This window comes from Parus major, chromosome 4 (assembly GCF_001522545.3).
Source record: "Parus major isolate Abel chromosome 4, Parus_major1.1, whole genome shotgun sequence".
In the NCBI taxonomy this organism is placed as follows: domain Eukaryota; kingdom Metazoa; phylum Chordata; class Aves; order Passeriformes; family Paridae; genus Parus; species Parus major.
The window spans coordinates 11,957,807-11,982,183 of record NC_031771.1 but is presented as its reverse complement, the minus strand read 5'-3'; the positions used below and the strand labels follow the sequence as shown (position 1 = coordinate 11,982,183).

Below are 24,377 nucleotides of genomic sequence, written 5' to 3'. Positions count from 1 at the left end.
AGAAGTGGCCTAAGGTCAATTAAGTCACTAGGAGTAATTTTTTATGTCAGAATGAGACACTATTAATGCCGGAAGTTTCATTTTTCTTTTTCCGGAGAGATCAAAATCAGTGATTTAGTAGACAGCTGATGCTGTGAAGAATTCACACACAGAAATATCCAGGATGGAAGTCATTGAGTCAAGAAGAGGCATAAACTGCAGCTGAATACAATGCTGCAATCAGTTATTCCCACCTGCATCTATACATGGCAAAGAATCAATCCCTTTGGCTTGTTCAGAAAAAGGATGCCTCTACATCTACAGGTAGAGGACTCCTCAATATTCCAGAAAGTTTATTCATAAATGGATAATTTTTTTCCCAAAAGTTTAGCCATAAGTCCATAAATGAAGAAAGTGAAAATATGAGTTGAGAGCATGATGACACCAAGTTTCAGGGAGAGTTTGTTTCCTAGAGTGCACACAGAGCACACCACTCCCAACATCTCCAGGTACATAAAGGGAAAATGCTTAACAAATGTACAGTCTATACAGAAATGCTACAGATATGACCAGGGTATAATTTTAGAGGATAAAGCCATCTAATGATAATAATATGAGGCAATTAATTGGTAACCTGGAATGCTAAAAGGGGACTCCAAGCTATTACAGTGAAAACATACTACAGAAATTTTCTAAAAAGTGCTGCTTATCAGTGGTAGTTCTACAAGTGGCAGTACTTTGAGATGGCTTGGCTTCTTTCCTGGATCACTTCAGCTTTTTGTAAGGTAACTACAAAAATAATAAAATTCTCCACTGGTCTCCAGCAACTGCTGCATTTTTTTCCTGTGATAAAATATTAAGTAGGGAATGACAAACTTGCTTAGAAAATAACAGTGTTCCCTTGCCCAGCCCCTCAAAAGCAAACAAAACTATGCCTCATCCAAGAAAATATTAAAAGAGGGTTTGTATTATTTTTTTTCTTTTAATGCATAACCCCTTTCCATATTTTTTTTTAAAATAGCATGGGCAATATGTTTATTGCTATGCTTCTTGCACAGGCCTAAGGCGTAAGTGCAAAATCTTACAGAAAAGCTGCCTACTGTAAAATGCTAAACTCTGTTTTCAACCTTGAGTATACTGAATAAAGATTTTCCAATGCAAACACATCAAAGACACATGCTTTCTTCATATACTTTATAAAAAGACATCTTTTACAACAAAAACTAATGATAACTCATACTGTCAAAATTTTTCTCGATACTGAAGTGAGGGACAGAAAGACAAGATGTCTCTTCTTTCTAATTGTGTGTGTCTGGTACTGTCTAGAACAAGGGTCAGCAGCCTGCAGCACATGCACAGAGATTCAGCATTTAGCACACAGCACAGCACAAAGGTTGAGTGGGGTCAGGAACCAGGAGCAGGTGGAATCTTAGAAAGGCAGCAGCTCCCAGGTTTTAACTCCTGGTATCCAGCAGCTGCTCCAGTGATCAGCTAATAAGCAGTGTCTTGACCTTTTGAAGACTTGTTCATACCTCAGGATTCCATCCTCTGGATTTGCCATGGCAATCTGCCACTACAGTGCTGAGTTCCCAACACATGTTGCAGCCACTGAACTGTAGCATTTTCCCTGGTTTTACATTCCTGCTCTGGCAAAGCAGAGTTAACAACTGGGACATCTCTTCCTTTAATTGTTCTTGAGCTGGAACGTGCTTTGCATTACTTTAAACATCTACAAGCAAACCAGCTCACTCTAACAAGTACTGATAAATAGTAAATATAACATGTCTTTTGAAGGAACCCCCAGTATTTCCATACACATGCCAAGAAATCACTGTATACATCAAATGCTGAACTGTGCAGATCCATTACTCTGGCATTTATCCTGCATTCTTCTGTAAAAAGCCCTACAACTATACATATTTAAACAGCCCAATTGCCTCCTTTTTTTTTTTTTTTCCTAAGTTCCTGAAACCAGAACTAGTAAAAAAAGAGGTTAGTCCAGGATAAAGGAACATCAGAAAACAATTAAAGCTCCCTCAATTTTGAAGTCAGAAATATTTACTTTACTTGCATAAAGAAGGCAAGATATAAACATAGTCAAGCGTCACCAATATTTCTGCTAGTGCTTTTAGAATAATGCTGAACTCAGGGAAAAATGAATCCATCAGTCACTTTTCTGAGAAGCTAGTGGGATTAAAGTTTCCTCTCTATTTTTTAAATACTTGGGAGATACTCAAATGCAACAAAAATGAGCTTAAGCTGGACTGGAAAAAAGATGCTTTCTTTGCACACAAATATTGGTAATAGTCAATTAAAAAAAAAAAAGAAAAAGACAACTCTTGTATGATTTGAAGTTCAGCCAAAATACTCTATTAAAAATGAAAAGCCAGAGAACCTTTACTGATGTGTGTAAAGGCAATTAGTCTGTGCAGTGTAATGCTGGTAAACAAAATGTTACTATTTTCAAACCCAGCAGCAAAGAACGTAATTGCTCTTTGATATCAGCCTGCACATTGTGGTGGATGGCTCTGATTCAGTTCAAACAAATAATTTACGCCCAGCATTGTACTGTCCTAGAACTATAAACTGTATAAACCATTACAATACTAACATTTTCTACCAACAAGTATGAAAATGGAATGTGTACATAGCTTGTTCTGTACACTATGGTAAGTACCATAAAACTCTAAAATTAGAAGTTCTAAATTATATTCAAAATTAAGGCAGTGTAGTGGGTTCAGTACAAAACCAGCACAGACAGTAATATTCTGTGATCCAAAAATATCAGATAAAAAAATTAAATAACAAGTAAGAAAATTATTTACTGACCAAATCAGTGTTTTGTTTTCTACATACCACTCCAGGTTCAAACCCCAATGTTTCAAGAAGTTTCAGTTCACCAAGAAACTTACAAGTCATGAATTTTTTATGGTCATTGTTTGTAACTGCTATTTTTTTTTTTCCCAGCATAATTGTTACCTGAGGTATGTACAATTTCAGTCAACCTAATATTAGCAACATCAACCATGCCATAAAACTCTCACCATTTGCTGACCCAACTATTTCTTTCACCCTTTTAAACTTGAACTGTGGCAGCTGAAGAGCAAATGCAGGTCAGCTGCTGTTGTGGCTGCTACATCATGGTAAGTTCCAGCTGAGGTGAACTGCTGAATGATTCTTAAATGGTGTCAACTGGAGTTGTCAGGAGATCATAAGCCAGAGCCCCAAGCAATTTGATTAGAATCAGAGAGTAACTGGATTAGCAGAACTACTGAATTAGTGTTTGATGAGCTGCACAATTCATGTGAATCTTCACAGCACTGCTGGCTCTCAGACCGGCAGCAGGAATTACCATCCACCCTTTTATATGCCAGGCAACTCAAACCTCATTTTATACAAACAAGATATTTGTGCAAAGGTTTGCATTGAAACTGGTAAAAAAAAAAAAAAAATCAAAACAAACTGTGCTCTAATCTAGCAATTCAATAACAATACTTGCCAACTCCTAATTATTTTTTTCTTCTTCCATTTTAATCAACAGGCAAAGTTGGGAGATAGTCTCTCCCAGAGGCAAGGTGCAATCAGGCAGCTGGTGGTGGTACCTTGTCTCTGGGGAAGGTGAAAACCTTACAGAGCCCAGCACACAAGAAATGCCAGGTTCAGTGAGAGAAGGGTAGGAACTGCACATTCAGCAATGCCTTGGCTCTCTGGGAGCCTGTTTGCCACCTCTGTTGTCATACATCAGCCTGTACCACTGAAAAATATCATGTACTGAAGGCAGGCAAACTGTTCTCCTCAAGTGGATACAGGGAGCAGGTCCACTGAGATAAGCTATGTCTAGTACTTTTTAACCATCAAATATTGGCAGGATGCTTCTGTCAGGGCAGTCCAACCTCCAAACTTCTCTGATATTCTGCAAGATACTGGGGTGCCAATTCAAGTTTTAGTCATACTCCAGGAAAAGCTGAAGATTCCTTCTAGTTATGGCTAGCTGGGCTTCCTGTCAAGAATTATAGTGAATTAAATGAAAAAAAACCCACAAGTTTTTGCTTTCATGGCAAACATAAAATAAACATTTAAAATTAATGTTTTTTTGAAGTGCCAAAAGGGTTTCTTTTTTGAAATTAAGTTGCCCATCTCTAAATTTCAGAAAAAATGCTTAGATTCCAAACTCACAGGCTTTACTGTAGGTTTTTATATTTGTAATGATCAAAATGCAACCTGAAACAAGACAGCTACAGTGAATCAACTCAGCTATGAAACAGGATTGCAGACAGAGCTTTATCTGCCTCCATCCCTAAAATTATTCCAATGGAGAAAAATGAAGTCAGTTATGTTACTATTTATAGTAAAAGGAAACGATAAATATGAGTGCTTAGTAAATAGAAGGCAATAGAGAAAATACAGTAATTTGGAGTTATGTCTTCACTAATATCTAGTAATTCACAGGTGGCATGTTACATCTGTGTGCTGTATTTTATTTGACACGTTCACAATCCTTTTTAAGTCAGTCACAAATCCAAACACAGTTAGCAGACGGTATTTAATAAAATCAGATTTATAAAACTATTACTGTGTGAAACAACATTTCACCTGTTAATTTTTTTAATACAAAACCAACTACTTAGGTCTATAGAGAAAGAAAAACAATAAATAATGAAACTATGAGAAAATAATTGAGATGTTATCAAAGCTATAAATACATCAAACATTTCTGATGATATCAAAATGCAGTCTACATGTTTTTCCTTCTTTTTTCTTCTTTCACAAAACCTCTCCTGATATCTGCAGTTGCTAATCATTTATTCTATAAATACAGCTCAGTTGACTAAGGCTGCAATGTGCTAAGATGCAGTAGCGTTTCAAATTCATACATGAAACAATTTGGAAGCTTCCCCCAGGCACTGGCGGCTGCGGCTCCCGCTGCTCCGCTACCCACAATCCCCCCATTTACCTGCTCGCTGGGCTGCCTCAGCCCCGGTCAGGAAGTGGTAAAGCTGATCCAGCTTATCAGGCTGCTCCTCCAGGGACTTCTCATGCCATATGGCTGACCCAGGCCCTGCAGCCTCCCTCAAGGCATTCCACTTCTGGATCAGAGTGAAGAGCTCAGAGAAGGACTTGTGATAACCCTGGCGCAGCATGTCTATGCAGATGTTCTTCTTGTATGAATTCCTGTAACTGGGAATAAGAAAGGGAGATTTTAAGCCTTTAAACCTGTATTCTGTTCTTCACCTTACCAAATAAGTGCTGATAACTGCAACAGCTTTCAGGAAGAGACCTCTGCAGTTCAGCAGCAGGGAGTGGGTATTATTTCCCCTGCTCAAAAAGAGATCTGCTAAAATCTGATTGCGAATGCCATACCCTAGGGAAGCAAACACGGCAATAATAAATACCAATATATACATTGAAAACACGGTAAAAAATTACACTGGTATTCTTTAGCTGGTACTTGGTAAAAAAGGCTGACTGATGGGAACCCCTCCCCCTATGTTCACATTAGTTCATGAAAACACAATGAACCCTTAGTTTGCTTTAAGACAGTGCACAGGGAACACTCAGGCACATGTCAAAACAACATATATGTTGCTATACGTAACACTGTTATTACATGTTATATATATATTTCTTTATGTTATATGTATATGTTGTTATATATATATATATATATACACATATACATGGAATAGTTTTGCTGTAGGACAGGATGGCTTGGTTTAAAAATGTCAAACGTTATGCCAGAAACATAATTGTTAGATACAATTTTCCTTCCATTTAGCATATAACTTCAGCTGGTTTAGTGATGCAAAAGTTTGGTAGTTTCTCCCTAAATTTACAATCAAATGATGCTATGATGAATTTTTATTGAAGTTAGCGCCTCCATAAACTCTGATAAGATGTACATATCAAAAAGTTGTGGAATCAAATATTCTCAAGTGGTAATACACCTTTGGGGGTATTATTTATGGAAATAATAAAAATATTTCTTTTATATGGCATGAAACAATCATTGTGTCCTATTCTGGAGAAAACCATGAATCTAATGGGACTGCAACACAAAAGTACAGATGGAAAGGCTTGCAGGGATGGTTGTCCAGTCTGGGAAAACCAACCTTCACCCCTGTAAAATGGCAAGGACCCAGAAGCATTACCTTTATCTTGTATATTCCATTAAGTTCCCAAACTGTTTTCAAGACTGTCCTTTAAGATTAAAATCCATTTAAATCAAATTATCTCAACTTCAAAATAAATATAGAATTCTGAAAAATGAGATTTATAGTATAGATATTAAATTCAGATGTAATAAATAATTGCCCAATGAGACTAATACTTTGATCTTAAAAAGGCCTACTGCAATTCTTTAACAATGTTCAAAAAACGGAAGTGATGCAAAAAATTTCTTAGCTAGACATCAATTAAATAGACACCAATGTACAATGCAGGAAGCAAATAATCTCCATTATTTCATAATAGACATAATTAAAATGAAATCTCTTACTACACAGATGCACATTAATCCCTTACTTGTATTTTTTGCATTTCAGTTGCAGAACTGAGAGTAAAAATATTAAGTAATCCTGACACGATTTAGACCAGATAATATTGAATTTGTGTTTAACATATAAACAGATGGTTTTTGAGACTGAAAATCACACATTGCTCACACATATTCTATTCTATTCTATTCTATTCTATTCTATTCTATTCTATTCTATTCTATTCTATTCTATTCTATTCTATTCTATTCTATTCNTTCTATTCTATTCTATTCTATTCTATTCTATTCTATTCTATTCTATTCTATTCTATTCTATTCTATTCTATTCTATTCTATTCCATTCCATTCCATTCCATTCCATTCCATTCCATTCCATTCCATTCCATTCCATTCCATAAAAATTTGCAACATTTATCTTATAATAGTATATGAGAAATATGTTTAAACATTTAAATTTTAATTTGCTAGAGTATGCTATATTTGACATATACCAAATGTATAGTATATAGCCTCAAAATACTGTAAAGATACTATGCTAATACCATGCAATGTATTCTCTATTTTTTTTATATGGAATACCTTTTTCGTTCCTGTTTGAAAATTCTATGTAATAAATAAAAAAAAACCAAAACACAACTCTGAAGAGCACAGGTAAAAAATTCCTCCCAACTTCCAAAGGCCAAGGACTGAATCCTACTTGTAATATTACTCAGAGAAGTGGAATAACACTCTGCATAGCAGGCACACACATGCCTGTTTATTTGTAATGGTAAACAAGGAAGTGGTGATAAAAGATCTCAGTAGTCACTACCCAAAATATCCTTCAGGTGATTTTTAACATACAGTGCACACTTACTGATCACAGAACCGATATTCATACAAATAAAAAAACTGTGTGCATATAACATTTTATTTTCTATAGAAAGATGTATTTTACTTCAAGCCAAAGCATATTTTCCCCATAAGAAAGCATTATTAGCAAACTAGTAGAGGAAAACAAAGCATATAGTAAAATGTAATTTTTAAAAAACAGTGTCAAGGGTGTTTTAATAAATCCCATCCCAATTAATTAAGAAATTAAAATAATGCTGAGGTAATACTACTGTGCAGAGCACATTTTTTCTGTGGCAAAGAGGACTGATTTTGGCACACAAGCAATGAAGCTATCTACTGTAAAACCCTTCAAATTTAGTGGCATAAAAATAAATGTAATACCAGTTACAATGCACAAAGCACACAATAATACTACTATTTTTTCCTCAAGTTTCTGTAATATATAAGCCATGAGTGACTGATCACACACAAACAATAAAACTGGGCAAGAGATTAATGATATTATGGGGATAAATGGTATTTGTAGCACCTAAAAGAGCCTGACGCTGCAATGAAATCTAAAATAGTTACAGTTATCAGTGTTTCCAGATGAAAATTCCAAGGTCCTTTTTTAACCCAACAAACACTTCTTTTGAACAGAGGCGTGGTGTAGGTGAGAGCAGTAAACTTTTCATGATACCTTGAAATAAACTATAAATCCTCAATCTCCAAACACTTTCCATCCTGCTTTTTCCGTCATGCAGCATGTAAAATCTGAGGCTGAGCAGAACAACTCATGTTTTAGATAACTAAAGATTACTTAATTTCTAATATCAATATCAAATAAGATACCTAAGATTCCTTCCAACTCAGGATATTCTGTGATTCTGTGATTTATTTTACAAAATCCCACTGTTAGCATTAGTGTAGTATGTTTCTACATTAATACCTTACACTAAACACTTTTGAACCTTGCTACCTGATCTATTACGATTTATTGTTAAACAAGCGACTTTGTTTTCTTGCATTCGTCCGCGCCGACTTGAGGTTTCCTTTGAACAATCATGTTCCTTCCAGGAGCGAAATGAGGGAAGACTGACCGCCCTTTGCTTTGCTCGGAGCGGAGCCGTTCCCGGGGTTTAATGGTCTCTGGGGGCATCTACTGGAAATGTGGGGAACTGCAGGCAGGATGAGCGGATCCCGGCGCAGAACAAAGGGATTGTCCCGGCACAGGGCACAGGGCCACCACCGAGGCGCTCGCTTGGCTCGCCCGGGCCCCTGCGAGCCGTGGAACGTGTCGGAGCAGAGCGAGCAGACAGCTCTGGAAGGTCTCATTTTAAAACTGAATGTGATGTGACTGCAAACCTAAAGGCCTCCCTCCCCTAGGGCCATCATGAGATCGTGCCAAAGAAAAAGGTTTCAGACGCATTTTTTTAAAAGCAAACTATTTTAAAATGAAATTTGGGGCTATGTATTTATGTATTTACGGTTAAAACAAAGATACCAATTAATCTGATTTTAATTTAAAGCAGGTTTGGGTTTTTTCATCCACGAAACTCAACAGATGAGAACCTCAGCACCCACCACAAAGCCAAGATGCTAAGAATCCCCCGATCCTCTGCCTGTGTACTCATTTCAGCTATTGCTTTATGTTTATTTATGTTGCTTTATGTTTATTTACACAGGCTGGGCAGGGAGCTCCAGGTGGATCTGGTCCTACACCAGCAGTTACTGCGATGCACTGTTCCATCAGAAAGTGCTGAAAAATTCGGTGAGCTTCTGAGAGTCTCTGTCATGATGGGGGTTGCATGTCACAAGAGTTTTCAGCACCAAATAAATAAAATAAATAACCAAAAGTGAAAGGTGCCATTTTAGTGGCACCTTGGTACAGGTGACAATTTTGTGCCATATAATATCACACAGGTGGAAGGAGCTACTTTTTGAATGTGAATCTGTGAACTTACAAAGACACTGCTGTTGTTAACACTGTGCTTAATTTAAGCGTACCCAGATATAGCTACAGACATTTTAATTTTTTCCAAAGCTATACAGCTACTTAAGTAATTTTTTATATGAATTTCTTTTTGCATTATCATTGCTACTACAAAACAATATAGAGTCATGCTGAGAAATCATGGCAACCTGATTCTAATCTGCCTTTACCAGTGCAAGAATAATAAATAGTAAATGTTCAGTGATATTAATGAAATTACATTGTTGTTCCAGTCTCAAGGACTTTCCTATACTATGGTATTGCACTTCTACAAGACCCTTAAGCAATGATGGGAAATCAGCCCAGCACCATGCAACATTCCCTTCAACTTAAAATCCTCCACAATAAGGCTATTTGCATTCTACCCTTTACACTGAAAGAGAAGACAGAAAACGGAGATTAAGAGGTCAAGAGGCAGGAAGTGGTGTTAGAAATCATCAAAATAGTCAGTATAACATAACAGAATCATTTATCAGAAGCTTAATTCTCCATTCCTCCTGTCTGATGTGGTCAATTACAGGCATGCAAAATATTTCCAGAAGACTACTATTTTCAGATGGCAGATATATCTATATAAAGATATATAAATATAATATTAGGTTTCATATATTTAGATTTTGTAAGGCTTAATTAGTACTTCCAGCTAATTCCTGATTGCTGATTACAATACAAGTAGTTGTACTCTACTGTAGCAATCCCATTTTGTAAAGTACAAAATGGCATGGATTAAACAACTATAGTATATAAAATATTAAAATGTACTCCCAGTGTAAAATAATTACTCTACCAATTATTATAATGTTTAAAAACTGTATTCAAATAGGTTTCATTCACTTGGGATTTCCTTCTGCAGTTGGCAAGCCAATGACTGATATAAAATGCCTTAGATAAGCATCACAAAATTATGAAAAAATAATAAAGATATTTTTGCTTAAGTTTATTTAAACAAATTTATTTTACTTCCCCATTTCCTGTCTATGATTCTACAAGAAAATTCAAATTACATTAAGTATGTGAATACTTAGCTACTTTTTACTTAACCGAGATGCAAAAAACCACATCATAAACACAGGAATATCAAAATTTCCTCCCAAAAATTTGAAAAATATATGCATTAAGTAAAAATAAATATACTACATAAAACACAAAAAAGCAAAATATACTGTAAGAATTTATAATTTCAGGCTGCTCTGCCTAAAAATTGAAAGAGGAATTATTATTTAATTATAGCTGGACAGCCAAAAAACAAGAACAGTTTTGCAACACCATTGGTGACCCATGCCCAGAATGAGTTAAAGTTTGTGCAGGGAATTGTTGAATGCCGAAAATGCTCATGCAAACACTCGGCAAATATGGAAGGTGAGGATTTGCCTTTAGCACCCAGGTTCCAGTGTCTACACTGCCACGACCCTGGGCTGCAACCCACCAAAGGTAGGCACACAGCTAACTTAAAAATACATCCAAGTCCTGTGCTATCCCAGGTCTCTGTGAAAATTTATCCACATAAGTATTTTGGTAAGTTAAGCCCTTGGATGGTCCAGGCACTCAGCACATTTCAGTACCACGTACTGCTACTGATACAAAGCTATTTAACTGCATCTGGGCACAGCCTCTTTAATCCTGCTTTAAAGACTGTCCATTTAAATACTTCTCTTTTAATGAAATATTTACTGGATGGTAATATGTTAAATTGTAGACTATAGTAATCTCATTAAAAAAAGATATGACAGTACAGTAAATGCCATTAAGCAGTAATAGACAGTTAGCTTACACTTCAGAATATTTTACTACTAAGGCTGAGTGTTAAATTACATTGGGGTGGGGGAGCCTGCTTTTTAATTCCAAATTACAAGCTTGAAACAGCTAATAACCTATTACAAAGTAAGAATAAAATCCACAAACCCCAAACTTTATAAAAAGGATTCTCTATTCTAATTATAAATTAAATGAAATTGCACAACAATTTGTACACATTGTGGGAGGGAAAAATGTCACTTGGAATTGGCCTGTAACAATATAGTTTTTTTAAAGAAGAAAAGCTTTGTGGAGCTATGTATCCAAACTATTAATAGAAAGATGAAAATAAAGCACATATATATATATATATATATAAAAGAGATGTAGGTACTTTATACAATATACATGTATATGTACAAGAACTTTCAGCTTTAGCAATGCAGTGTTTTTCATCTGCTGCCTCAGTCACTGGGTTGTTGTCAAACCACACTTTAACCTAAATCATGCAATCAAAGGGGGAAGCACACCCTGCCAGTAGGATCCCACAAAGAACACATATATTGAACTCACTTCCTTTTGTTCAAAGCTACATAAAATGAAAAATTAATCAATTATAAACATCAAAGGGTGACACAGAAAATATATTTTAAAATGAATGTAAGCACTGTAATAATTAAGAATTCTCATTAACCCAGAAAATGGAAATATAAATTTAGCAATTAACTTTTAAAACATTCTAATGCCACTAAACATAAAAGCTAAGAAAACACTAAAAATCAAGATAAATGTTCTACCTTTATAAAAATGTTCATCTTACAAAAGTACACACACCTGTGATTATTTCCAGCATAATAAAAAAAACACATTATCGTTATTAATCTTTCCGCTTTTCTTTTTAAATTAACAATGTTCCTTAACCAAAATTATTTTAGGGACTACTAGATATCAAAATGAAGTATTTCTTAACTTCCCTCTTTTATGTGAGAGCTGACCTGATGGACTGAGAGCTAGAAACGTGTGAGTTTGAAATCCTTTCCATTTGACTTGATATCAAAGCAGTTGTTAAATTTTTCTGCAAGTTTCTTTTACATGTTAAATTTCTCTGCAAGTTTCTTTCTGGGTGCAAGACAGATAAACATAATTGTTTACTTTCTGTAAGCTTTTGAGCTGCTGTTATGAAATATCATAGAATCCTATACAAGGCTCTGCATTCATTGCAGGATTCGTATGAACAATTCCCACAGTATTTTTGCTTTTGTTTAGGAGATCTCTTATTCAAGTCCCCACCTGAATTTACTCAGTAGGATAAGGACAAATAGACCACACAGAGATTGAGCAGAAAGGAAAAGATAGGATTTTACAGAATGTGGGATTTACTGTGAAAATTATTAGGAAGTCATGACTGTACCAAGGCAGATTAGACAATCTTTTTTTATCTCAGCCTCTTTTTGTGTGCTAGAGATGCTTCACCTTTATGGAGTGTTTTAAACATAGAAGTCAGCTGTGTACTGCTTGTACATTATCTTCAGTAGTAAATATTGTTAAACTATTGTGAAATGAAAGCACTAAAAAACCGTAAGACCAAACTTAGTAAAAACAACAAGTTACATAAAAAAGAAAAACTTCAGCTCACTGTGTTCTTCTTTATTAAAGTATGTCATGTATTTTATCTTTGCAAGAGTTTGATGAGTTTTTGCAAGTAAAATTCTGTTTCCTCTATACTTGCTAATAGTCATGAGAATCTGTAGTTTGCACCTTCCCATTAAAAATGTATTGTATTTTTTGAAATTATTCACCCCGCCTTTTATCCAGATCATGTCTTTGAAAGGAGGAAGTAGATAATAAATGGAATAATTCATGATTTCCCATTAAATATGAAACTTTCTTTTGCAGAGTTTAGAAAATGAAGTTCTACATAATGTACAGAAGTTGATTAGAACTTTTTTTAACCTTTTCAAGAAAAATCTTTCACATTACACAAATGCACAGAGAAGTTTCTTTAAGAAAGGCAAACCATTCGCTTCCTACACAGTTCTGTTCTTCAGATTGGTGCCTAATTACACTAAATAATATGCTTATCAGCCCCAAAATTCACATAGATCATTCATTTGACCAAAAAGAATGTGTGCCTCTAAGTTCTAAAATCTCTTTTTGAAAGTTGTTTAATAAACATTGAATCCTGGTCATGGCAAGCGAGATTGTTAGGAATTATTCAGACTGCAAAAAAATACATATTTAAATAATATTGTGAAAGGAATTTAAAATTTATCATCTAGCTCACTAAGTGACTTGTGCCATCTCCCTTCCCACAACCAGCAGGGAGTTTGGGACAGAGTGCCTTAATTTAAAATTTCTTTTACCATGAAAGGATACATTTCTTTGGTTCTGATTTACCCTCTTCCATAGTTTTTAGTATCTAAAAGTGAAGAAATACCCTCATAAAATGCAATTGAGTTTACACAACATTCCACTAGTTTTCAACCAGAGTAATGTGAACAAAGAGGGCCATAAGGTGCTCACAGGTCCTGTCCAAAGACTGACATCAGGAACTACAGCAAAGTCTTCCTAGGACTGAATATGAAAGGAAAGAAGTTTACTTTTTTCTCTGTCTACAGCTATGTCCTTGAGCTTGCCTCCCTTCTTCTGTCTCCACAGAGTTGTACACAGAAGAAATGGAGTCAGCTCACAGAAGTGCATGCATCACTGCTACCAAATACTGTGCACTCAAGGGAAAAGCAGAATCTGCATCTACACATGATCTGTCTGCATCCCAAATTGCCTTTTGCAAGCTTGCTAGCAATAGTAGATGCACCTCCTCCTTCCTTGCCTTAATTCCATACCAACAAGGTATTTTTCCTTACCTATTTTCTTGGAAGTGCCCCTCTTCTGTCCCTCTTATTAACAGAAATGGTCAAAAATGGTCAAATCCACCCTACAACACAAAATCCCCATGCCTAAATGAAGCCACTTCAAATTGGGAAGCCACAGTAAAAAATTCAGGTTGTGAAAAAGAAAACATGTCAATATGATGTCAATGAAAAAAAGGTCCCCATCTATTTTTTGAGTAACCTAAGAAGTCACCTAACTAATTTTTGTGGTAGAGGTGACAGATACTAAAAGTGTGGGTTAATCAAATCCCCAATCAGCTATTTGAGTTCCATTTCCTTAAAGCACTGGTCTTTCAAAGCAAAAAAAACCCAGAATACAGACAAATAAAGAAGCAAATAAATCAGAAACTGAGTACTGAAACTCTCATTATTTAAATAACTCACAAACAAAGGACAAGAAAAATCTAGTCCATCATGGCTATTAAACACAAAGCAAACCTTAAACTAAGTCTTCTCTCCATCAGCTCACAAATCCCACTTTTCTCCCTCAGTGAACTCTCCAGATCATCCTGGCCTCTAGTCAGGTAAGGAAGTTTCTCCCTCTTTAGTCCTGGAGGACAGATAGGGCTGAATATTCAGAGATCACAGGCAGAAGATGTACGGATGTAGGAAAGAAATAATTTATTTCCACAAACTCCTCTAATACTTAATCCCTCATAAGTTTTTCCACATCTTTTTCCCTTAAATCTACCTAGCTGATGCTGACACTGAAAAGAGCAGAAACTTGGGGAGGCTAGTAAATAATTTGTCTCTGACTGAAATATGGAAAAATAATCTTTCCAACAGAAAATGGCACCAACAGAAGTTTCAAAATGGATGCCAGGTCACTTCTGTTCTACAGTTGACAGCTTCCTGTAAAGATGGTATCTCAGGAATCAGTCTTTAAGACCTCTACCCTCAGCCTTTTTACAGCTTTCAAAATTCCATAGTTCTGCAGCGTGGGATAGAGTGCTAAATTATGTCTACATCTGAGCTTGTCACCCTATGATCTATCTAGAAGTGATGGAGGGAAACAGGTTCTTCAAAAGTATGATTCACCTTATTCTAAAGCACTTACCTGGATCCTGAAAGATGGGGCTCAACTAATCACACAGCTGGGGTTATTAACCTGGGTTAGTTAAACTTGGGTGAAAGCCACTCCGCTCTTTTTGCAGGGAGTTTACAGAAGTTATACTTCACTATATTTGTTGTTCATCACTGCTAGAGCAGAAATTTTATGTTTCATTTTGCAGTCAACAATCTGAAAAGTAGTTTAATGATCCACCTTTCCAGTATTGACAGAGATGGCCAACAACTGCTGTAGGGGACACAGTACACCTGAGAATTAAAGCTTTTGCCTTTTTCTGTTTCAGCTAATCCTAAAGTGGGCCAGCCATTGGAGAATTCTAAGCAGAACAGCCCACTCTATCTCAAAAACATCTGACAGAATGCATGTAAGAGAATGTTGTCTGCTGCCTGAAAAAGTAATCTTAGAGCCTGTCTTTACTGACACAGATTTATCAAGCAAGCTTTCCATAATACACTGTTCCACCACACACGAGACACAAAACACAAATATAATTTTTTTGCAAACCTAGGTAAGCCTTTACCATTTCTGTATAATAATTTGGATTTCATTTGATCAATAGAGTCTTGAGGACAGTGGTACTTCATCATTCAACTCAAATGTATTTAAAATACATGTAGTAACATCACTAATGTAATTATTTTTTTGGTTTACAGCTAAGCAAAGCTATTCCTCTCATCAAATACATTTCAAAGTTTCTCTTTCTAGTCTTCAACTCTTTCTTGATGACATGGTCCTCTTTTGAGGAGGACCTTAAATAACAGACTTCATTTTTATGGAGTGGAGAAAACTGCTACTTGATCTTTCTGGCCCTGACAAAAAAGATCAGGAAACAAGAACGACAATATCAAATTCTAGCCCATTTTAGGCTCTAAAATAATTTGAAGAGTCAATCCTGGAATCAATCTCTTGATGAAAAATGCTTTACTTCACAGTTCATAGTGAACTTCTTGACTCTTCGTTCAGTCATATGAACTATTTTTAATTTTTACTGCAATCTGATTTTGAGCTTTTAATGACTTGGTGATTCAGGACTAAGAACAGAAAGTATCAAGGAAAGCATACTGAAGGCCATGGGAGTCAGCCAACCTCCTCATACAAAAGCCTGATTCTGTGGCAAGAAAGCACTCACATTCTGCATTAATGAACTTCTACTTTTTTCCCATTTCCAGATCCTTGCACCACATTCACTTCTTATTTCAAGTTAAAGTCTTTGAGAAGGAAGCAAAGCAAAATCAATGAAAAAACAAAGCAATATCCAGTTTTAATATAAGTAAAGTACTACCTTTCTTAAGCACTATTTTTTCTCCATGATCTGGCATATCAACTTGGGACAAAAAATTATTACAAAAAAAAAATAATAAAAACATCTCCTCATTTATTCACAGGACAAAACGAGATTATATGATGAACACAATTAATGGTATTCTTCTCTCTGCAGTCTGAAACACAGGAAAATATTTTACAATGCAAGAATAACTGCAACCTTTTTCCTTCAATAGTTCATCTCAATTTTAAGGAATATTGTGAAGGACAGAATTTAAGGGAAAAAATTTTAAAGAATATTGCTTTTTTCCATAAATGTGATACCACCTATACCCTCCTTTATTTAGAAGATAATAAATTTGTTGTTTGCCTAATGCACACTTTAAAAAAAAAGGTTGTTTAATATTAAGCAGGAATGTGGCTACAAGAATTTTTCTTGATGAAATAATCACTGGCATATTAAGTTAACCTCCATATTAAACAGAAGTACAGATATTTATATGTCAGAGGAAGGCAATTCAATCCCTCTATCAAGAAGTTTAATAATCTGTCTCTGGAATGGAAACAATATTGAAAAACTATGCAGCATTATTACAAGCCATCTCTCATTTTTAAAATAATAACACCCGTTGCCTGCTGAGACATACCAAGCATTACACTGATTTCAGTAAGATCATTTACAGACATGGCATTACCTTAGTTAATAAACTGGTTTTAGATTACATTTTATGCTTTTAGTTTTTTCTAATTAGATTAGCATAGTACTAATACAACTGTGTAGTAAGATTGTTACATTTTGTTTGCTCTCAAATGATTTTATCAAGGTTACGGAAGAGCTTTAGTAAATTATATATAGAGACAGAAATTTCATAACTGCTGATTTATTATCAAAAGCTAAAATTCCAAGAAGTATTAAATTCACAGAACATGAATGTAACTTTTTAAAGTAGGTACTTTAAAAATCTCCATAGAAATAAAGCAGAATACATATGGTATTTCAGTTTAATCTTCTAAGAGGCTTTGCTAACTTTGGAACTCTTACAAAACTGTAAGGGAACTCCACTTTGTATAGGTATGGCAGAACAGATGATAAAATTCTTACTTCATTGTGGATGTCCTCGCTGGTTCCCTTTTCCACAACATTCAGACTCGGGGTTTGGATATAAAAACATCATTTAGGAGGATTTTTTGCACTGTGTTTTCTTGTTTGCTTTTAAAATGCTCTTTGAAGCCCCAAGGCCCTCCTAAAATAGTGATTTCCTGTGTAATCACCTTAGAAGGAAAACTTGTGTCCCTGGCATGGTGCGTGGAAATCCACTGGGGCTAAGGATTGAAAGAGCTCCCTGGGAAGGCAACTCAGCCTGTGACAATTGTTGGAGTATAATGAGCAGAGTAACCAGTTCCACAGTTCTGGCATGGAACCAGAGGGACAGTAAGGGAAAGGTACTTAGTTTTATGCTTGCCCCCTGACATCTGATCCTTCCAGTAATTTTCTAGATTTCAACGTGGAAGTTTTTAGGGAAGGTTTGCAGGCACATTCTTAGGCTAGGAAGGAGAAAAAAAGCATGTTTTCCAAGAAACTAGCTGGTGGAATTCCTGTCTGACTGATAGAATGTTTTTATGCTGCAAGGGTGATCTTGCAATATTCATTGTTAAGGTGCCAAGAGCCCTTGTATATGCATCTTTTTATTATTTAAATATTGAAATAAATAAATCAGCTCACTTAAGCAACCAGCAACTCAGTTTGTTAGAATTCTTTCATTAATTTTGATGGTGCTGAACCCCAGATCTGTTAAAAGACTCCAGAAGAATAAGTCAGTCATAGTCTCTTGTAACTTCTAAATGTAAATACCTCAGCTGTAAGAAATCAAAAGTTATCTAGATTTCTTTCATTCAGTGGGTTTTTAAATAACTAATGGGGTATTAAATGCTTTACCACAGAAGTCAGCACTTGGGCTTGGCTAAATAGTAATTCAAAATTACAAGAACGTGTATGTCGGTACACTAAGCTCCCACCCCAAAGGAGATATTTCACAAAGGCTCAGAAAAAAATGAGAAGGAGAAAGGAAAAAAGAAAAAATAGGCAGCATAATATAATAATTATTGACACAATCTTAACAATAATGTTACAAATCTGATGTAATTGGTAAACATACAAATTAGTAAAACCAAGGCAATAAATGCTTTGATATATTTAACATCAGGAGAAATGAAACATCATTATTTAATATCAACTTCAATTTTTAAATGCCAAGTTCCACTAAAAAGGGTAGGGCCTAGGGAACTTTAAATTTAAATTACTATGATGACTAGAAACAAAGGAAACAATAAACTTATAGATGTTAAAATGCCTTGAAAAAGCCAACTTACGCAGCAGCTTCTTGTTTTGACACCCCTTTGATATTCTTCGCCAAATAATCATCTATGGCATCTTTGTCTTTGATCAAATGAATCCTAAATTTAAATGAAAAAAATTAAAAGAAATACTGTAAGGTGCTTACATAGACTTCTGCAGCATGTATAATATATTGTCATTGCCAAGTAGAGCTGAACAATGAAATATTGACAAAGTAATATATCAGACATTCTATAAGCACATACAAATGTCTTTTTAATTTTTTGGTCTGTAGCTAGTTCAAATCTTTATTCCTGAAAGAAAACAGAGGTGATATTAGCTTTCAGGGATCTGGTTATCTGCTATTTCTGTCTAAACTAGAAGAAATTGTGTATTAGCTAAATCAGTAATAATTGATTAAGCTATCCATATTTAAACTGTTTCCTCAATCAGAACCATTACATTTTTGTGTTGTTGGACCAGAGTGGTCCAATCTATTTCATATTTAGCTTCTTCAAAATTAAAAACAAAGGCAAATCAAGAAAAAAATTCCCAAATCCAACTCAAAATGTTTTCCTTGGTGCAATGCAATCTTTTAAAACTGCTCCTGGCTTTCCACAGTTTGAGCAGCATAGTGCAAAAGGTGCTCCACTGAGGGGATAATCTGTAGGTCATTAAGATAAAGAGCAAATTTCAGGATGCATGGAGGCAGGTTTAAAATTTGAACTGTGCACCATTCACCTTTCACTTCAGCCACCATATCTTTGCATCTCCACCGTTAAACACACAATATGCCTGGAAAATTTATTATGCACTTACTGACCATAAGGTGTATGTAAATAGAATCTGATATCCCAGCTGTACAAGATGTTATCTTTCTAAAAGTAATGTGAATTTATTCTTCTGAGAAAGAGCACAAAGATTGTCTGGTTAATCACTCAAAGATAAAAGAAATTCAGCATTAGTGTTCCACATAAATCCATTACTTTTCTCTTTCTCTGCCTGTATTACACTGCTGTCTCTCATTACAGTGATGAGAATAAACTCTTTTCATAATGTTAGCTAATATAAGTGTCACGCTCCTTATTGCTCTAAGAATACCAAAGACACTTCACCAAGTTCACTTAAATGAAAACAAAATAGCTAAGTAAAGCAGAGATATTTTGACATATCTGTATTTAAAAAAATGTAACAGTGAAAACTTCCCTCACAAATAGTGCCTTTAAATTTTTTCCAGAATTTGCTGCTGCTGAGTGGCACCAGCGGAGGCTTGTGCTTTGAGGCTGCACTTAACACAATCCATAGGAGTTGCTGCTGATCTGGCTAAATGTACACCTTATGGATATTGCCATGAAAATGCACTTATAATCAACACCAAAGCATATTCAATATAAAAATTTTCACACCAGAATAATCAAAATTTAGATCTTTGGAAGTAGGGAGAGAAAGTCAAAACCCCCAAACTAAAACAGTGAACTACAACAGGCAAATTACTATCAGCTTGCTGCAATTTAATCCACACTTTTTAACTGCAGTTAAAAAGCATCTCAAAATGAAACAAAAGAAAGCCTGATGCCTTTCCATTGTCCTTACAAAGGAATCTTAATAAATAATTTTTTTAAAAAATCAGGGGCAAAACTCTTAGAATCACATACAATTTTAAATGCCACCAGCCTTATAGCCAGATATGACTTTCTGGCTTCTGATTGGTAATACCCTCAAACTTAAAGAAAACTACAGCCAAGGGGAAAAAAGAAACATAAGCAAAAACTTTTTACATAAGTTCTGAAATAACCTGTATTGGACTGATGCAAGTACAGACAAGGTCATCCATCATAAAGAGCTGAGCTTAATAGAAATAACAAATACTCATCTTACGCTGTTATTATCAATGATGCTAGTGTAGCAATAACACAGAAAAGATGGGCAGGTGATACAGAGGAAAAAATACAGTAGGAAATTCCATGAACTCAAGAAAATCATTATAGCTTCCTATATGCAATGAGAATGAAAAACATTAAAATTAATTAATTAATTAATCAATGTGATGAAAAGAGACTGTGACTTAGAATGGGCATTGTTTCTTTTTACAGAATTGAGATGAGGATGGCATTTGCCAAAAAGCACTGTTTCTTTTATTCCAGAGGTAGTGACTTGCCTTTTCCAAGCTTCTTTTTCCTTATTTCTCTAGTGTTTCAGTAATGACTCACTATACTTCGTAAAGTGTACAGAAAGAGTCTACTTCACCTGTAAGTTGGCTCCTATTTAATTTTAAATCACTCAGATATTAACAAGAAATGCTTTTTAATCAAATGGACACCTTCTTTTTTGTTCTCTTTTAATTGTGGAACTTTCCTAAGAGAGAATTTCCTTGCCTATGATGTTTGTATTTTAAATATTGTGAAAGAGCAAACATAATTTGTCACCCTGGCACAGCTGATTGAAGCTGTTCACAGCAAAAGTGGTGCTTTGAAAGAGAAGAGGTACCTACCTTGCAAACTCTAATGGGGGGCAAAGAGGCTGCTCTATAAACTTGGGATGTTCCCCTGGGCTTTGGAGGACCGCCTGAGGCAACACGTTCAGTTTAACTAAAACAAACAAATAAAATCAACGTCCCTTGAAATAATCCTTTCACAGCAATGCAGCTTCTTTTCCTTCTTGTGCTGCTTCCCAGCCCACTCTCTGCTATTTCCAGTGCTTTAAAGCCTAACTCCAGTTCCACACAAATTGCAGCATTGCTTCAGTAGGACATAGCACAAAGGAATGGTCATTAATTAACTTTCCAGGGATTTCTCTCTTTCACTGAGGTGCTTTTGATTTCCATAGGGACAGCTGATTCAGGAACCATACCTGCATGGGATTCCCTGTGCTTTTTCAAGCTAAGTCCAAGTATTGATAATATTTTAAGTTAATACACAATGTGGACAAATAGGATGAAGAGCAACAACAGGTACTGTGTTAGTGTTCAAAATTCTACATAATCACAATAGAAACAAGCTTTTGAAGGAAAAAAAAAGTAAGTAATGCTATACTTACAACATAGGGCTTTATTTAAAACAAAAGCCAAAAGCCCCACAGTTATTTAGAATCATCTAGCATGTCATTTTGAAGTACATAAATGCTAATAGGACTTTTTTGTCATATAGAGCTACTGTGTTTTTTCCCCAAGTATTCAGTCTACACTTCCTACCATTAAAGTTTCAGCTGCCAGTTCCTTCATTTTGCATGTCTGTGATCTGAGGACGTTAGCAGCAGGAGCACCCTTACTTTTAAATTTGGTTTAATGTAGGTATTGCATGCCCTGCTGGTAGGCCTGAAGGCATAAACTTTTAATAGGGATGGAAAAACAGAATATAATAAAAAGGGGGGCAAAGAATTTAACTATTTGCTACATTTAGTGAAATGAAATTTATTTTTTGGGAAACAAGTATTAGATATGAATCAATTTGTTACTGAATGATCAGCACCAGACTAGTAGATATTTTATATATTAGCTTTTCTGGGATCAAAAGCCATTTCATTGATGCAGTATTTTGCTGTGGTTATAGTGATATAATTTTTTAAATTATGTTACTTAGAACTGAGTAATGAGGAGAATTATAGTTTGAAAAGATGACAGGATAGGATATTTCTCCTAAGTAATTTTTCTGGGGCCTCATACTAATGATAACATTTTTTACAGAAAGAAAAGAGATATTATTTATATATAATATAATTTACATATATATTAAAGAGATATTTATATTTATATATTTAAACTGGTCTGCAATTACAGGCAGCAAAATTTAACAGATGTGTGTACTAGAAAATAAAAAATCAATAGAACAACAAACATATGGGTAATTCACCACTATAAAAGAGCCACCACCACTTCTAACAGAGAATGACAGGTTTGTATACAAAAACTATATACAAAGGAAAACCCCTTTTTCGGAAGATGTTATGTGAGAAATAGTAATTAAACTTTGAAACAGCAATACTGAAGCCCAGAGAAGATGCAAAGCTTTCTACAAGCTTCTTTGTTGTGAGGTATCAGGTTGGAAAATGAACATAGCCATGCCTTAGTGGAGGCTGATGAATTTGGCAAGGCAGGGGGGCTGACTGCAACTATGGGGCAGAAAAGGAGAAGCAGCTGAAAGGAGCTGCTCCCATATAGTCCCCATATAGCCATTGCAGCCATGGAAAGCTATTGATTTGGGGACTGCCACAAAGCACCTGGCTGGAGCACACGACAAGTCCTTGCTGGCTCACATGCCCCACGTTCCCAATCCACAGAAATCAAGTCTATGGGAAAAGAGGGTATCAGGCATACACGTCTCACATGAGGCAAATATGCAGACATTTTTCTTAGCATGTTTCTGCCTCACAAGGACTAAAATACAACCCTGGCTCCTATTTCAAACTCAAAGCTCGGGAGTGGAAAAAAAATGAAAACCCAAACTGCTTCATAATAATGCCAAATGAACTTTTACTTTAGATGTGGGAGATTGTTTTCACAGTGAAATGGAGAGTGTCTTTCCCTCATTTCCAGGGCAACTGATCCTTACAGGTAAATTACAACCACAGACACATGACAGAAGGCACCAGCAACACATCCTTCTGAAACCAATGCTATTCCAGTCATGTAAATTTCATTGCTGGTCATTTAAAGATCACTTTACCTCTTGCCTCTTTATTATCAAGACCAAGCCACTTCTCATTTTCTTAATCAAACACCCACAGAATTCAGCAAAAGATGGGGTGGCGCAGTTTGTTTCTCAAGAAGTGCTTCACTTAGTCCCATAATGGAGGGACTCTCCCCAAGGACTGTAAGTGCTCCAAGGTGCACTGAAGGCGAGGGTAAAACACCAGCTGATAACAATGGTGCCTTTCCCAGCACCTTTTGGGAAACCTGTTGGCTGCCTCTTCCTACACATTTTCTGAGGTATTAACTGGAGGCTGAGGATTTCCCAGGGAGGGAAGGAGGTGAGGAAGCAGGGATGGATACAACACAAGGCTGTCTTTGTGGGCATATCTGCTGCTACTTGGCAACTCGCAAGATAAAAGGACATCAGAATGTGACAGGACAGACTGCCACACTGCTTTATTACACTGAGTAAATACAAAAATAGAAACTAATAATAAAATGTTGAAATCTACAGCCAGCGTGATAGATGCTCTTTGTTCCAAGTGACCTGGACGAGGTCACGGCCCCAGCCCGACCCGTATCCTCAATGCCCTCCCGTCCCTGCGGCTCTGGGAATTACAGCCGCCCTCCGCTGCTGCCTGGCTGTCACCAACCACCGCCCAGGGACGCTTCACCTGTCCCGCTACACACCCTGACCCTTGGCTGCGGTACGGATAAAATCAGCCCCACCAGCCGCAGTTCCCCGGGGCACAGACCTGGGCCCATGGCGCGGCCGCAGGACGAGCTCTCCGCCGGCCCGGCCCCTCACGGGACGCCGCGGCCTTGCCATGGCGACGGGGGCGGGCGGCGCTGGGGCCGGGCGGCGCTGAGGGCCGGGCTCCCGGAACCCTCAGGGACCATCCCAGCCCTCCCCGGCGGGCTTGGGGAGGCTCCGAGGCCGGGTTAGACCCTAGGGAATACGGGGGCTGTGGGAAATCGTCACGGCCCGAAGTGTTGGTGTGCTTTTCAGGAGCTCCGAACGAGCTGTCTCAAATGGGAGCGTCTCTCAATGCTGAGTGAGTTTCTGAAGCTGTCAAGCAAAGAGCCAGGATCGTATGGACACCTTTGGAAGTGTGGACAATCTCTCATGATAAATGGATACCTGCAGTGAGCAGGTTTTCTTCTTTCACAGAATCAC

General features: G+C 36.4%; 1 protein-coding gene across 2 annotated transcripts in view; it reads right to left on the bottom strand.

The window, feature by feature from the left end:
- The window catches only part of TTC29 (tetratricopeptide repeat domain 29), a 117,217-nt gene extending 93,197 nt beyond the window's left edge, over positions 1–24,020 (bottom strand). For both annotated transcript variants that reach the window (XM_015623585.2, XM_033513846.1), the window contains exons 1-4: positions 23,956–24,020; positions 21,065–21,161; positions 18,609–18,692; positions 4,934–5,157 (exon numbers count right to left, since the gene is read on the bottom strand). In XM_015623585.2, coding sequence (XP_015479071.1) covers positions 4,934–5,157; positions 18,609–18,692; positions 21,065–21,161; positions 23,956–23,965 — 415 coding nt within the window. In that variant the 5' untranslated portion in view covers positions 23,966–24,020. The remainder of the gene's footprint in view (positions 1–4,933; positions 5,158–18,608; positions 18,693–21,064; positions 21,162–23,955) is intronic.
- Between the last annotated feature and the right edge of the window lie 357 nt (positions 24,021–24,377).